The following is a 16,160-nucleotide window of genomic DNA, read 5'->3' as shown; positions in this document are numbered from 1 at the left end:
TAAATCCCACTTGATTGTGGTGAATAATCCTTTTAATGTATTGTTGGATCTGATTGGCTAGTAACTTGTTAAGAATTTTTGCATCCATGTTGATCAGGGAAATTGGTCTGTAGTTCTCCTTTTTAGTGGGGCCTTTGTCTGGTTCTGAAATCAAGGTAATGCTGGCTTCATAGAATGAGTTTGGAAGTTTTCCTTCCATTTTTATTTTTTGAAACAGCTTCAAAAGAATAGGTGTTAATTCTTTAAATGTTTTATAGAATTCCCATAGAAAGCTATCTGACACTGGACTCTTGTTTTTGGGGAGATTTTTGATGACTATTTTGATTTCTTTACTGGTTATGGGTCTGTTAAAATTTTCTATTTCTTTTTGTTTCAGATTTGGTAGTTTATATGTTTCTAGGAATTTGTTCATTTATTCCAGATTGCCCATCTTTTTGGTGTATAATTGTTCATAATATTCTCTTATTATTTGTATAACTGCTGTGTTGGTTGTGATCTCTCCTCTTTCATTCTTGATTTTATTTATTTGTGTCCTTTCCTTTTCCTTTTTGATCAAATTGGCTAGGGGTTTATCAATTTTGTTACTTCTTTCAAAGAGCCAACTACTGAATTCAGTGACCTGTTCTACTATTTTCTTTCTTTATTTCAATAGCATTGATTTCTGCTCTAATCTTTATTATTTCCCATCTTCTGTTGGTTTTGGGGTTTTATTTGCTGTTCTTTTTCCAGCTCTTTAAGGTGTAAGGTTAGGTTGTATACCTGAGACCTTTCTTCCTTCTTTAGGTAGGAAGGCCTGGATTGCTATATACTTCCCTCTTATATCCACCTTTGTTGCATCTCAGAAATTTGGGGCCGTGGTGGTACCATTTTCATTGGCTTCCATGTACTTTTCAATTTCTTCTTTAACTTCTTGGTTGCCCATTCATTCATTTGTAGGATGTTCTTTAGTCTCCAATTATTTGTTATCTTTCCAAATGTTTTCTTGTGGGTGATTTCAAGTTTCATAGCTTCATGGTCTGAAAATATGCATGGTATGATCTTCATTTTTTTGTACTTGTTGAGAGCTGATTTGTGTCCCAGTATGTGATCTATTCTGGAGCATGTTCCATGTGCACTCGAGAAGAATGTGTATTCTGTTTCTTTGGGATGAAATGTTCTGAATATATCTGTTAAGTTCATCTGGTCCAGTGTGTCACAGAAAGCCATTGTTCCCTTGTTGATTTTCTGTTTAGATGATCTGTCCATTGTTGTAAGTGGGGTATTGAAGTCCCCTACTGTTACAGTAGTATTATCAATGAGATACTTTATGTTTGTGATTAATTGATTTATATATTTGGGTCTCTCATGTTGGGGGCATATATATTTGCAATTGTTAGGTCTTCTTGGTGAATAGACCCCTGAATTATTATATTATGCCCTTTTTCATCTCTTGCTACAGTCTTTATTTTAAAGTCTAGATTGTCTGATATAAGTATGGCTACTCCAGCTTCTTTTAGTGACTATTAGCATGATAAATAGTTCTCCATCCCCTTACTTTCAATCTGAAGGTAGGTGTCTTTAGGTCTAAAGTGGGTCGCTAGTAAAAGCATATAGATGGATCTTATTTTCTTATCCATGCTTTTACCCTATGTCTTTTGACTAGAGCGTTTAGTCCATAGATGTTCAGAGTGAGTACTGAAAATATGAATTTATTGCCATTATGTTCCCTGTAGAGTTGCAGTTTCTGGTGGTACTTTCTGGTCCTTTCTAGTCTTTGTTGCTTTTGGTCTTTTGTTTGTTTGTTTGTTTCATCTTTTCTCCCCTCAGTGAGTTCCCCATAAAATTTCTTGCAGTGCTGGTGAAGTGGTCACGAAATACTTTAGTTTTTGTTTTTCTGAGAAATTGTTTATCTCTTCTTCTGTTTTGAATGACAGCCTTGCTGGATAAAGAATTCTTGGCTGCATATTTTTCCAATTCAGCACATTGAATGCATCCTGCCACTCCTTTTTGGCCTGCCATGTTTCTGTGACTAGGTCTGCTGTGAACCTGATCTGTCTTCTGTTGTGTTTTAAGGACTTTTTTTCCTTTGCTGCTTTCATGATTCTTTCCTTGACTGAGTATTTTGTGAATTTGACTATCATATGCATTGTTGATGGTCGGTTTTTGTTCAATCTAACGGGAGTTCTCTGTGCTTCATGGATTTTGATGTCTGTGTCTTTCTCCAGGTTAGGAAAATTTCCCATGGTGATTTGCTCACATAAACCTTATACCCCTTTTTCTTTTCATTTTCGGGGACCCCTACGATTAGGATGTTATTTCTTTTTAATGAGTCACTGAGTTCTCTAATTCTTGTATCGTGCTCTTTTGCCTTGTTTCCCTCTTTTTTTCTGCTTCATTATTCTCCAGAAGTTTGTCCTCTATATCACTGATTCGCTGCTCTGTTTCATCCATCCTTGCTGCGTGGCACACATTTGAGAATGCGTCTCAGTTACAGCATATAAATTTCGTACTGACTAGACTTCTTGTATCTCTGCAGAGAGGGATTCTATACTTTTTTCCAACCCCAGCTAGTATTCTTATTATCGTGATTCTAAATTCTGGTTCAGACATCTTGCTTGTTCCTGTGTTAAGTCCCTGGCTGTCATTTTTTTCGGTTCTTTCTTATGCGGTGAATTCCTTAGTTTCATCATTTTGAAGGAATAAAAAGAATTAATAAAATAGAAAATTAAAAAATTAAAATTAAAAAATTAAAAACAACACCAAAAAGTCAAATAAAGGATGTTAGCTCCTAGATTTGTTTTGGTCTGGTTGTTGACAGAAGGTTGATAGAATAGAGAAAAAAACAGAAAGAAAAGAAAAGGAAAACGTTTGAAAATTTAAAAAATGAATACAATAACATAGCATAAAATGAAATTATGAAAGTAAAATAGAATTAAAATTTATAAAAAATAAAAAATGTTGTAGAAAAAATAAAGAAAAATCTTTTTTGTAAAAACAGAAAATAATAAATGTTCACCTTTCTGTGTTTTTTTTTAATATATGAAATTTATTGTCAAATTGGTTTCCATACAACACCCAGTGCTCATCCCAAAAGGTGCCCTCCTCAATACCCATCACCCACCCTGCCCTCCCTCCCACCCCGCATCAACCCTCAGTTTGTTCTCAGTTTTTAACAGTCTCTTATGCTTTGGCTCTCTCCCACTCTAACCTCTTTTTTTTTTTCCTTCCCCTCCCCCATGGGTTTCTGTTACGTTTCTCAGGATCCACATAAGAGTGAAACCATATGGTACCTGTCTTTCTCTGTTCACCTTTCTGTATTGAAGAATAAGAAAAGAAAAAGAAAAAATTTGAACAGATGGCCCAGTGACCAGAATGAAATATGATTGAGGTGACATCCAGTTTCCCTTTGAAGTCAAACTGTGAAGCACTTTATAGTTAGTAAATTAAGCAGGCCTAGGGACTTGTGGTGTTCCTCTGGAGTGTAATTGGACCTGTTGGGTGGGCTTGGTGTAGTAGCTCCATTCTCCACTGGATGGCACTGCTTAATTTACTGTGGTGGGTAGTTGTGGCACACATAGATATCTTTGTGCATGTGTGGGAGGGGTGAAAATATCGTCACCAGTTACCCATTCTCTAGTATGAGAACTCTTTGCAGACCAGGAATCAAGCACCTCTCCTTTTTTCTCCAGCTTCGATCCACTCCCTGCTTCTACACTGTTGGTGACAAAGCCATGAGCCTGCTAGGCAGAATCTCCCTTCCAAGTTTTATCTCACATGGGGCTGTGTTTCCAATCCCCTCACTTCTGAAGGCCTTGCAGCTTTGACTCAAACCCTCTCGGGGAGCGTCTTGCCGAGCAATGTCCAGGTGCCTGCCTGCCCCTTGGTACATTCGCACCACCGTGCTGCTGCAGATCTCAGAGTCTGCAGCTGCGTGCCAGCCCACCCCAGAAAAAGTTCAAGCGAACATGTAGCAGCAGCGTTTCAGGGATTATGGTAAATCACAATATCCATTGGATACCAGGCTCCTTGTTCCAACATCAGCAAATGTGACTGTTCTTTGGGGTCCACTGGGACCTTTGTCTGTGGGGAGGCCACACAGCCTCTACCAAATGTCCTCCCAGCAGGGAAACTGCCTCTTTTGGTGGCCTGATGACACCTCGGACCTCACTGTTCCCGGGGATTTAACCTTCCCACCAGAGCTCTGCCAGGTAAAGAGCTGCAGAGTTTCAGACTCTACACTCCCCTGTTCATAGCATCTTAATGGAATTTAAACCCTCTCCTTTCTCTTTTCTCCTTTCTCCTTTCTCCCTTTTTGTGTTCAGTCCCTTGCAGTCCCTTTCCCTTTTCTCCCTTTTTTGCTCAGTCCACTCTTTATCTTTCTCTCCAGCTGCTTTCAGGGGGAGTGTTTTTCCTGTACTGTCCCCACTGTCTTCATCCTTTCTCCACAAGCAAAAACAGCTCCCTACTCTCCATGGCTTCTCTCTCCCCCAGTTCACCTCTCTGTGCGGTATACCTGCTGAGTTCTGTGGTTCAAGCTGTACAGATTGTTGTGTTTTCTAGGTGTGCAAGATGGTTTGGTGTTGATCTACCTGTCTTTCAGGGATGAGAGAGGCAAAAAAATATTCCATGTTCCTCTGCCATCTTGGCCTCTCCCCAAACCAAATAAAAAATTTTTAAAAGGAATCCTAATCACATTGAAGGAAGTAAAATTTTTTGCTTGCATATAGTGTGTTTGTGTGTATACTTAATTGAATATCATAAATAAGTCAAAAAATCTGTTAAAACTAATAACTGAATTTGGTAAAGTTGTAAGACACAAAATTAACATTAAAAAAGCAAGCATTATTCTATATGCTAAAAGCATACTATCTGGAAAATGAATAAGGAAAAAAAATCCCATTCAGAATAGCATCAAAAACAGTAAAATGTTTAGGAGTAAATTTATCCAAGGCAGTGAATGATCTGTGCAATGAAACCTTTATCATATTGATAAAAGAAATTGAAGACGCAAAGAAATAGAAAAATAATCTGTGTTCATAGAACAAAATTAATATTGTTACAATGTCTGTACTATTCAACACCATCTATACATTCAACACAATCCATATCTAAATCCCAATGGAAGTTTTCACAGAAAGAAAAACAAAACCAAAGTTAAAATTTGTATGGAACCAGAAAAGACCTCAAATAGTCAAAGCACAAAGCTGGAGGCATCACACTTCCTGAATTACAATTATATTATAAAGCAACAGTAATCAAAACTGTATAGTACCAACATAAAAATAGTTACAGAGATCAACAGAGCAAAGTTGGGAAACCACAAACAAACCCATGCATAAACAATCAACATATTTGACAAGGAGGCCCATAGTACTCCTGTAGAAAGGGTAATCTTTCCAATAAATGGTGCTGGGAAAACTGGATATTCACATGCAAAAGAATGAAATTGGCCCCATCTTACACCACTCACAAAAATTAACTCAAAATGGATTAAAGGTTTTAAGACCTGAAACCATAAAACTCCTAGAAAATGTCAAGGAAACAATTTTTTCCGTTTTTCTCACCATGATAAGTGTATTCTTTAATCTTCTTCCCTTATTTCCCTCATGCCCCCACCGAACTCCCTTTTGGTAACCATCAGTTTGTTCTCAATAGTTAAGAGCTTTTTTTCTTGATTTCTCTCTTTTTTTTCACTCATTTGTTTTGTTATTTAAATTTCACATATGAGGGAAGTCTTGGAAAGATGGCGGCATAGGAGGACGCTGGGCTGACCGCGTCCTGCTGATCACTTAGATTCCACCTACACCTGCCTAAATAACCCAGAAAACTGCCAGAAGACTGGCAGAACGGAGTCTCCAGAGCCAAGCACAGACAAGAGGCCCACGGAAGAAGGTAGGAAGGGCGGAGAGGCCGTACGCGCTCCACGACTGGTAGGAGGGAGCCAGGGCGTAAGGGCGGCCCGCCAGCCAAGCAGAGCCCCCGAGTCTGGCTTGCAAAAGTGGAGGGGCCAGACGGAGTGTATTCTGACAGCAAGCGGGACTTGACATGTGGAAGGTTATAAGCTAACAGCTCTGCTAGAAGAACGGGAGGGCTGGAGGACAACAGGAGGGAGAGTTGTTGAGCCCTGGATGACAGAGCTCAGCCTGGTGGGGAACAAAGGCTCTCGTGAGCGCCATCTCCCTTGCCCATGCCCCAGCCAAAGTCCCAAAGGGAACCACTTCCTGCCAGGAAACTTGCTTGCACTGCGCAAACACCCGACACTGTGCTTCTGCGGAGCCACCCCTCCGGCGGCGGGTCTGACTCCCTCCCGCTCCCACAGGGCCCTTCCCGAAGTGGATCACCAAAGGAGAAGCGAGATGAGCCTGCCCCTCCTGCCCCCGTGCACCTTGCCGATCCACCCCAGCTAATACGCCAGATCCCCAGCACCACAAGCCTGGCAGTGTGCAAGGACCCCAGACGGGCCAAACCACCCCACAGTGAATCCCTCCCCTAGGTGAGGGGAAGAGAAGGCACACACCAGTCTGACTGTGGCCCCAGCCGTGGGCAGGTGGCAGATATCAGGTCTGACTGAGGCCCTGCCCACCAAATCGAGTTATATAACACAGCACAGGGGAAGTGCCCTGCAGGTCCTCACCACTCCAGGGACTATCCAAAATGACCAAACGGAAGAATTCCCCTCAGAAGAATCTCCAGGAAAAACCAACAGCTAATGAACTGATCAAAAAGGATTTAAATAACATAACAGAAAGTGAATTTAGAATAATAGTCATAAAATTAATCACTGGGCTTGAAAACAGTAGAGAGGACAGCAGAGAATCTATTGCTACAGAGATCAAGGGACTAAGGAATAGTCAGGAGGAGCTGAAAAACGCTATAAACGAGATGCAAAATAAAATGGAAATGACCACGGCTCGGATTGAAGAGGCGGAGGAGAGAATAGGTGAACTAGAAGATAAAAATATGGAAAACGAGGAAGCTGACAAAAAGAGAGATAGAAAAAATCCAGGAGTATGAGGGGAAAATTAGAGAACTAAGTGATGCACTAAAAAGAAATAATATATGCATAATTGGTATTCCAGAGGAGGAAGAGAGAGGGAAAGGTGCTGAAGGTGTACTTGAAGAAATAATAGCTGAGAAATTCCCTGAACTGGGGAAGGAAAAAGACATTGAAATCCAAGAGGCACAGAGAGCCCCTTTCAGACGTAACTTGAATCGATCTTCTGCACGACATATCATAGTGAAACTGGCAAAATACAAGGATAAAGAGAAAATTCTGAAAGCAGCAAGGGATAAACGTGCCCTAACATATAAAGGGAGACCTATAAGACTCGTGATGGATCTCTCTACTGAAACTTGGCAGGCCAGAAAGGATTGGCAGGAGATCTTCAATGTGATGAACAGAAAAAAAAAATATGGAGCCGAGAATCCTTTATCCAGCAAGTCTGTCATTAAGAATAGAAGGAGAGATGAAGGTCTTCCCAAACACTGAAGGAATTCGTCACCACTAAACCAGCCCTACAAGAGATCCTAAGGGGGATCCTGTGAGACAAAGTACCATAGATATTGCTACAAGCATAAAACATACAGACATCACAATGACTCTAAACCCATATCTTTCTATAATAACCCTAAATGTAAATGGACTAAATGCGCCAACCAAAAGACATAGGGTATCAGAATGGATAAAAAAACAAGACCCATCTATTTGCTGTCTACAAGAGACTCATTTTAGACCTGAGCACACCTTCAGATTGAGAGTGAGGGGATGGAGAACTATTTATCATGCTACTGGAAGCCAAAAGAAAGCTGGAGTAGCCATACTTATATCAGACAAACTAGACTTTAAATTAAAGGCTGGAACAAGAGATGAAGAAGGGCATTATATAATAATCACAGGGTCTATCCATCAGGAAGAGCTAACAAGTATAAATGTCTATGCGTCGAATACCGGAGCCCCCAAATATATAAAACAATTACTCATAAACATAAGCAACCTTATTGATAAGAATGTGGTCATTGCAGGGGACTTTAACACCCCACTTACAGAAATGGATAGATCGTTTAGACACATGGTCAATAAAGAAACAAGGGCCCTGAATGATACATTGGATCAGATGGACTTGACAGATATATTTAGAACTCTGCATCCCAAAGCAACAGAATATACTTTCTTCTCGAGTGCACATGGAACATTCTCCAAGATAGAGCATATACTGGGTCACAAAACAACCCTTCATAAGTATACAAGAATTGAAATCATACCACGCATACTTTCAGAACACAATGCTATGGAGCTTGAAATCAACCACAGGAAAAAGTCTGGAAAACCTCCAAAAGCATGGAGGTTAAAGAACACCCTACAAAAGAATGAATGTGTCAACCAGGCAATTAGAGAAGAAATTAAAAAATATATGGAAACAAACAAAAATGAAAATACAACAATCCAAAACCTTTGGGACGCAGAGAAGGCAGTCCTGAGAGGAAAATACATTGCAATCCAGGCCTATCTTAAGAAACAAGAAAAATCCCAAATACAAATCTAACAGCACACCTAAAGGAAACAGAAGCAGAACAGCAAAGGCAGCCAAAACACAGCAGAAGAGAAATAATAAAGATCAGAGCAGAAATAAACAATATAGAATCTAAAAAAACGGTAGAGCAGATCAACGAAACCAAGAGTTGGTTTTTTGAAAAAATTAACAAAATTGACAAACCTCTAGCCAGGCTTCTCAAAAAGAAAAGGGAGATGACCCAGATAGATTAAATCATAAATGAAAATGGAATTATTACAACCAATCCCACAGAGATACAAACAATTATCAGGGAATACTATGAAAAATTATATGCCAACAAATTGGACAACCTGGAAGAAATGGGCAAATTCCTAAACACCCACACTCTTCCAAAACTCAATCAGGAGGAAATAGAAAGCTTGAACAGACCCATAACCAGCGAAGAAATTGAATCGGTTATCAAAAATCTCCCAACAAATAAGAGTCCAGGACCAGATGGCTTCCCAGGGGAGTTCTACCAGATGTTTCAAGCAGAGATAATACCTATCCTTCTCAAGCTATTCCAAGAAATAGAAAGGGAAGGAAAACTTCCAGACTCATTCTATGAAGCCAGTATTCCTTTGATTCCTAAACCAGACAGAGACCCAGTAAAAAAAGAGAACTACAGGCCAATATCTCTGATGAATATGGATGCAAAAATTTTCAATAAGATACTAGCAAATTGAATTCAACAGCATATAAGAAGAATTATTCACCATGATCAAGTGGGATTCATTCCTGTGCTGCAAGGCTGGTTCAACATTCACAATTCAATCAACGTGATACATCACATTAATAAAAGAAAAGATAAGAACCATATGATCTTGTCAATTGATGCAGAAAAGGCCTTTGACAAAATCCAGCACCCTTTCTTAATAAAAACCCTTGAGAAAGTTGGGATAGAAGGAACATACTTAAAGATCATCAAAGCCATTTATGAAAAGCCCACAGCTAACATCATCCTCAATGGGGAAAAACTGAGAGCTTTTTCCCTGAGATCAGGAACACGACAGGGATGCCCACTCTCACCGCTGTTGTTTAACATAGTGTTGGAAGTTCTGGCATCAGCAGTCACACAACAAAAGGAAATCAAAGGCATCAACATTGGCAAAGATGAAGTCAAGCTTTCACTTTTTGCAGATGACATGATACTATACATGGAAAACCCAACAGACTCCACCAGAACTCTGCTAGAACTGATACATGAATTCAGCAAAGTTGCAGGATACAAAATCAATGTACAGAAATCAGTTGCATTCTTATACACTAACAATGAAGCAACAGAAAGACAAATAAAGAAACTGATCCCATTCACAATTGCACCAAGAAGCATAAAACACCTAGGAATACATCTAACCAAAGATGTAAAAGATCTGTATGCTGAAAACTATAGAAAGTTTATGAAGGTAATTGAAGAAGATATAAAAAAATGGAAAGACATTCCGTGCTCATGGATTGGAAGAATAAATATTGTCAAAATGTCAATACTACTCAAAGCTATCTACACATTCAATGCAATCCCAAGCAAAATTGCACCAGCATTCTTCTCAAAACTAGAACAAGCAATCCTAAAATTCTTATGGAACCACAAAAGGCCCCGAATAGCCAAAGTAATTTTGAAGAAGAAGACCAAAGCAAGAGGCATCACAGACTTAGCCTCTACTACAAAGCTGTCATCATCAAGACAGCATGGTATTGGCATAAAAACAGACACATAGACCAATGGACTAGAATAGAAACCCCAGAACTAGACCCACAAACGTATGGCCAACTAATCTTTGACAAAGCAGGAAAGAACATCCAATGGAAAAAAGACAGTCTCTTTAACAAATGGTGCTGGGAGAACTGGACAGCAACATGCAGAAGGTTGAAACTAGACCACTTTCTCACACCATTTACAAAAATAAACTCAAAATGGATAAAGGACCTGAATGTGAGACAGGAAACCATCCAAACCCTAGAGGAGAAAGCAGGAAAAGACCTCTCTGACCTCAGAGGTAGCAATCTCTTACTTGACACATCACCAAAGGCAAGGGAATTAAAGCCAAAAATGAACTACTGGGGCCTTATGAAGATAAAAAGCTTCTGCACAGCAAAGGAAACAACCAACAAAACTAAAAGGCAACCAACGGAATGGGAAAAGATATTTGCAAATGACATATCGGACAAAGGGCTAGTATCCAAAATCTATAAACAGCTTACCAACTCCACACCCGAAAAACAACCCAGTGAAGAAATGAGCAGAAAACATGAATAGACACTTCTCTAAAGACGACATCCAGATGGCCAAGAGGCACATGAAAAGATGCTCAACGTCGCTCCTCATCAGGGAAATACAAATCAAAACCACACTCAGGTATCACCTCACGCCAGTCAGAGTGGCCAAAATGAACAAATCAGGAGACTATAGATGCTGGAGAGGATGTGCAGAAACGGGAACCCTCTTGCACTGTTGGTGGGAATGCAAATTGGTGCAGCCGCTCTGGAAAGCAGTGTGGAGGTTCCTCAAAAAATTAGAAATAGACCTACCCTATGACCCAGCAATAGCACTGCTAGGAATTTACCCAAGGGATACAGGAGTACTGACGCATAGGGGCACTTGTACCCCAATGTTTATAGCAGCACTCTCAACAATAGCCAAATTATGGAAAGAGCCTAAATGCCCATCAACTGATGAATGGATAAAGAAATTGTGGTTTATATACACAATGGAGTACTACATGGCAATGAGAAAGAATGAAATATGGCCCTTTGTAGGAACATTGATGGAACTGGAGAGTGTGATGTTAAGTGAAATAAGCCATACAGAAAAAGATAGATACCATATGTTTTCACTCTTATGTGGATCCTGAGAAACTTAACAGAAACCCATGGGGGAGGGGAAGAAAAAAAAAAGAGGTTAGAGTGGGAGAGAGCCAAAGCATAAGAGACTCTTAAAAACTGAGAACAAACTGAGGGTTGATGGGGGGTGGGTGATGGGTATTGAGGAGAGCACATTTTGGGATTATCACTGGGTGTTGTATGGAAACCAATTTGACAATAAATTTCATATATTGAAGAAAAAAATAAAATAAAATAACATAAAATAAAATAAAATAAAAATAAATTTCACATATGAGTGAGATCATATGTTATTTGTCTTTTTCTCTTTGACTTATCTCACTTAGCATTATAATCTCTAGCTGTATCCATACTGTTGAGAATGGCAAGATTTCATTCTTTTTAATGACTGCATAATATTCCATTGTATAAATATACCACATCTTCTTTATCAACTCATCTATCAATGGACACTTGGGTTGCTTCCATAATTTGGCTATTGTAAATAATACTGCAATGAACGTAGAGTTGCATGTATCCCTTTGAAGTAGTGTTTTTGTATTTTTTGTATAAATACCCATTAATACAAAAAGAAAAAAAATTCTTGACATTAAGTTGACAATGATTTATTGAATATGACAACAAAAGCACAGACAACCAAAGCAAAAATCCACTGGGACTACATCAAAATCAAGAGCTTCAGTACAGCAAAAGAAAAAATCACCAAGATAAAAATGCAACCTACAGAATGGAAGAAAATATTGTAAACATATATAAGAGGTTTTATCAAAAGTATATTAAAACTCATACAACCCAATAAGAAAAAAAATGTGATTTAATAATGGCAGAGGAACTTAAGAGACATTGTCTCAAAGAAGACATACAAATGGTCAACAGGTACATGAATATGGTGCTCAATATCACTAATCATCAAGGAAATGCAAATCAAATACACAATGAGATAATACCTCACACCTGTCTGGATGGCTATTATCAAAAAGACAAGAGATAAGTGTTGGTGAGGATGTGGAGAAGAGGGAAACCTCGTGCACTGTTGGTGGGAATGTGAATTGGTGCATTCATTATGTAGAATAGTATGGTGGGTCCTCAAAAAATTAAAATGAAAACTACCATATGATCCAGCAATTCTGCATTTGGGTTTATATACAAAGGAAATGAAATCACAATTTTGAAAGATATCTGCATTCCCATGTTCATTGTAGCATTATTTCCAAAGGCCAAGACAGGGATACAATTGTTCCTTGATGAATAAATGGATAAAAAAAAAATAAGCGGAATACGTACATATGACAGAATATCATTCAGCCATAAAAAAGCAGAAAATCCTATTTGTGAAAACATGGATGAATCTCATGGGCGTTATGCTATATGAAATAAACCAAACAGAGAAAGACTAACGGTGTATGGTATCACTTATGTCTAGAATCAAAAACAAATTGTTTTCATAGAAACAGAGAATAGAATGGTGGTTGGCAGGGCTTGGGATGAAGGAAAAGTGAGGTAAGGTAGGTCAAAGGGCACACATCTTCAGTCTTAGGAAGAAAAATTTCTGAGGATCTAATGTACAGCATTGTGACCATTGTTAATACAATGTTGTATACTTAAAAGTTGCTGAGAGTATATCTTAAGCATTCTCACCACACACAAAAGAAAGTTAACTATGTTAACTATGTGAAGTGATATGTGCTTATCTTGAACTTGGTAATCATTCTATAATGTATATGTATAGCAAATCATCACATTGTGTACTTTAAATATAGGCAATTATATTTGTCAATTATTCTTCAATAAAGTTAATAAAAACAAAAGAGGCAGAAAAATAAATGATAAAAATCAGAGCAGAAATGAAGGAAATTGAAAATAGGAAAACAATAAAGCAAATCAATGAAAGGAAGAGCTGGTTCTTTGAAAAGATCAATAAAATCAATAAGCTTCTAGCTAGGTTAAATAAAGAATAAAGAGAGAAAAACAAGTTCCTAATATCAAAAATGAAAGAAAGGATATAACTATAGATCCCATGGACATTAAAGGATAACACAGAAATATTAACAACAACTCAGTGCCCACATATTTGATAAAGAATAAATGGACCAATTCCTTGAAAGTTACAATCTGCCAACACTCACCCAGGAAGAAATAGACAATCTAAATAGGCCTATTTCTATTAAATAGGTTAAATCAATAATTAATAATATTTCAAAACAAAAAGCCCAGATATGTTCACTGATCAATTCTACCAAACATTTAAGGAAGAAACTATACCCATTCTCTTCCATTTCTTTCAGAAGATAAAGGCAGAGAAAATACTTCCTAATTCATTCTATGAAGCCAACATTACCCAAAAATCAACACCAAAGACATTACAAACAACTACAGACCAATATCTCTCATGAACATAGATGCAAAGATCTTCAACTAAATATTAGCAAATTGAATATAACTGTATATAAAAGAAATTATATACTGTACTGTATATATTTATACATTATTTATACTGTATTTATACTGTATATAAAAAGAGTTATAAACCATGACTGAGTGGGATTTATTCCACGTATGCAAGGCTGGTTCACTATTAGAAAATCAATTATTGTAATTCATTACATCAACAGGCTAAAGGAGGAAAATCACATGATTATGTCAATATATGTAAAAAAGGAATTTGACAAAATCTACCACCAATCCATGACAAAAACTCTCAGCAAACTAGGAACAGAGGGAAACATCTTCAAATTGATCCCAAAAAAATCTACAAAAACCTACAACTGACATCATAATGGTGAGAATCTAGGAGCTTCCCAAATAAAATCAAGAACAAGATATGGATATCCCTTTTCACCACTGGTTTTCAACATAGTACCATAAATCTTAGCTAATACAGTAAGACATGAAAAGGAAATAAAAGGTATACAAGTTGGGAGCAAAGAAATAGGAGATTTTTTGCAGATGAAGTAATCTTCTATGTAGAAAATCTGAAAGAATTATAATTTTAAAAACTCATGGAGCTAATAAGCAATTGTAGAAATATTGCAGGTTACAAGATAAATATACAAAAGTAAATCACTGTTGTATATGTCAGCAGTAAATAAGTGGAATTTGAAATTTAAAAATGCATTACCATTTGCATTATAATCCACACAATTTAAATACTGAGGTCTAAATCTGAAATAATACAATATCTCTATGAGAACTACAGAACTCTGATGAAGGATATCAAAAAACTAAATAAATGGAGATATATTCCATATTCATGTACAGGAAGACTCAGTATTGCCAAGTCACTTCTTAACTTGATCTATATATGATTTAATGCAATCCCAGTCAAAATCCCAGCAAGTTATCTTGTGGATATTAACAAACTGATTTAAAGTTTATATAAAGTTTAGACCCTGAATAACCAACACAATATTGAAGAAGATGAACAAAATTAGAGGACTGACACTACTGGACTTCAAAGCTTATTATAAAGCTATATAAATCAGGACTGTGTGGTCTTACTAAAAGAATAGAAAAATAGCTTAATGGAACAGAATAGAGAGCCCAGAAGTAGACCCACGTAAATATAATCAACTGATCTTTGATAGAGGAGGAAAAGCAATATAGGCATACTTTGGAGATATAGCAGATTCAGTTCCATACCACTGCAATAAGATGAATATCACAATAAAGTGAGTCAAATGAATTTTTTGGTTTCCCCATACATATAAAGGTTAGATTTACACTATACTGTAGTTTATTAAGTGTGCAATAGCATTATGTCCAAAAAAAAATCTACATACTTTAAAAATACTTTATTACTAAAAAATGCTAATCATCAGCTGAGCATTCAGCAAGTCATAACCAAGGCTCACAGATCACAAGAACAAATATAATAATAATAATAATAATAATAATAATAATAAATAATTGAAATATTGTGAGAATTACCAAAATATAACACAGAGACATGAAGGGAGGAGCAAACGCTGTTGGAAAAATGGCACTAATAGACTTGCTTGACTAGTGTAGCCAGAAACCTTCAATCTGTAAAAAAACACAGTATCTGTGAAGTGCAATAAACCTAACTTCAATAAAATAAGTTATGCTTGTATAGTCTTTTCAAAAAGTGATGCTGGAACAACTGAACATCCACATGCCAAAAAAAAAAAAAAAAAAAAAAAAAGAAATAGACCTTAAAATCTTCACAAAAATTGGCTCAAAATGGGCCATAGACCTAAATTTAAAATACAAAACTCTAAAATTCCTAGAGGATAACATACAAGGTAACCTATATGACCTTAGGTATAAATAGGACCTTCTGGATATTACACCAAAGGCATAATCTATGAAAGAAAAATTTATGCTTTGTGAAAGACTATGTCAAGAGAATGAGGAGACAAGCCACATCTGGGAGAAAATATTTGCAAAAGACAGGTCTTATAAAGGACTTTTATCCAAAATGTACAAAGAGCTCAACAATAGGAAAATGAGCAGTAAGATTTTTTAAATGGGCAAAAGATTTAAACAGACATTTCAACAAAGAAGATATTCAGATTACACAGCCATAAAAAACAATGAAATATTGCCATTTGCAATGACATGGATGAAGCTAGAGAGTATTATGCTAAATAAAATAAGTCGTAGAAAGACAAATACCACATGATTTCACTCATATGTGTAATTTAAGAAATAAAACAAATAAGCAAAGGGGAAAAAAGAGAGAGACAGAGAGAAAAAGAGAGAGCCAAACCAAGAAACAGATTCTTTAAGTTTATTTATTTATTTTGAGAGAGACAGAGCACAAGTGGG

At 37.2% G+C, this 16,160-nt stretch overlaps 1 protein-coding gene across 1 annotated transcript in view; it reads left to right on the top strand.

Moving 5' to 3' along the window:
* Positions 1–3,836: 3,836 nt before the first annotated feature.
* The window catches only part of CDX4 (caudal type homeobox 4), a 28,508-nt gene continuing 16,184 nt past the window's right edge, over positions 3,837–16,160 (top strand). The window contains 1 exon segment of the mRNA XM_053891354.1: positions 3,837–3,946. Within this exon segment, the coding sequence (XP_053747329.1) occupies positions 3,837–3,946 (110 nt within the window).

Source organism: Panthera pardus, unplaced genomic scaffold (genome assembly GCF_024362965.1).
Source record: "Panthera pardus isolate Hobbes unplaced genomic scaffold, ASM2436296v1 HiC_scaffold_27, whole genome shotgun sequence".
Classification (NCBI taxonomy): domain Eukaryota; kingdom Metazoa; phylum Chordata; class Mammalia; order Carnivora; family Felidae; genus Panthera; species Panthera pardus.
This window is presented reverse-complemented; position numbering and strand designations above follow the sequence as displayed.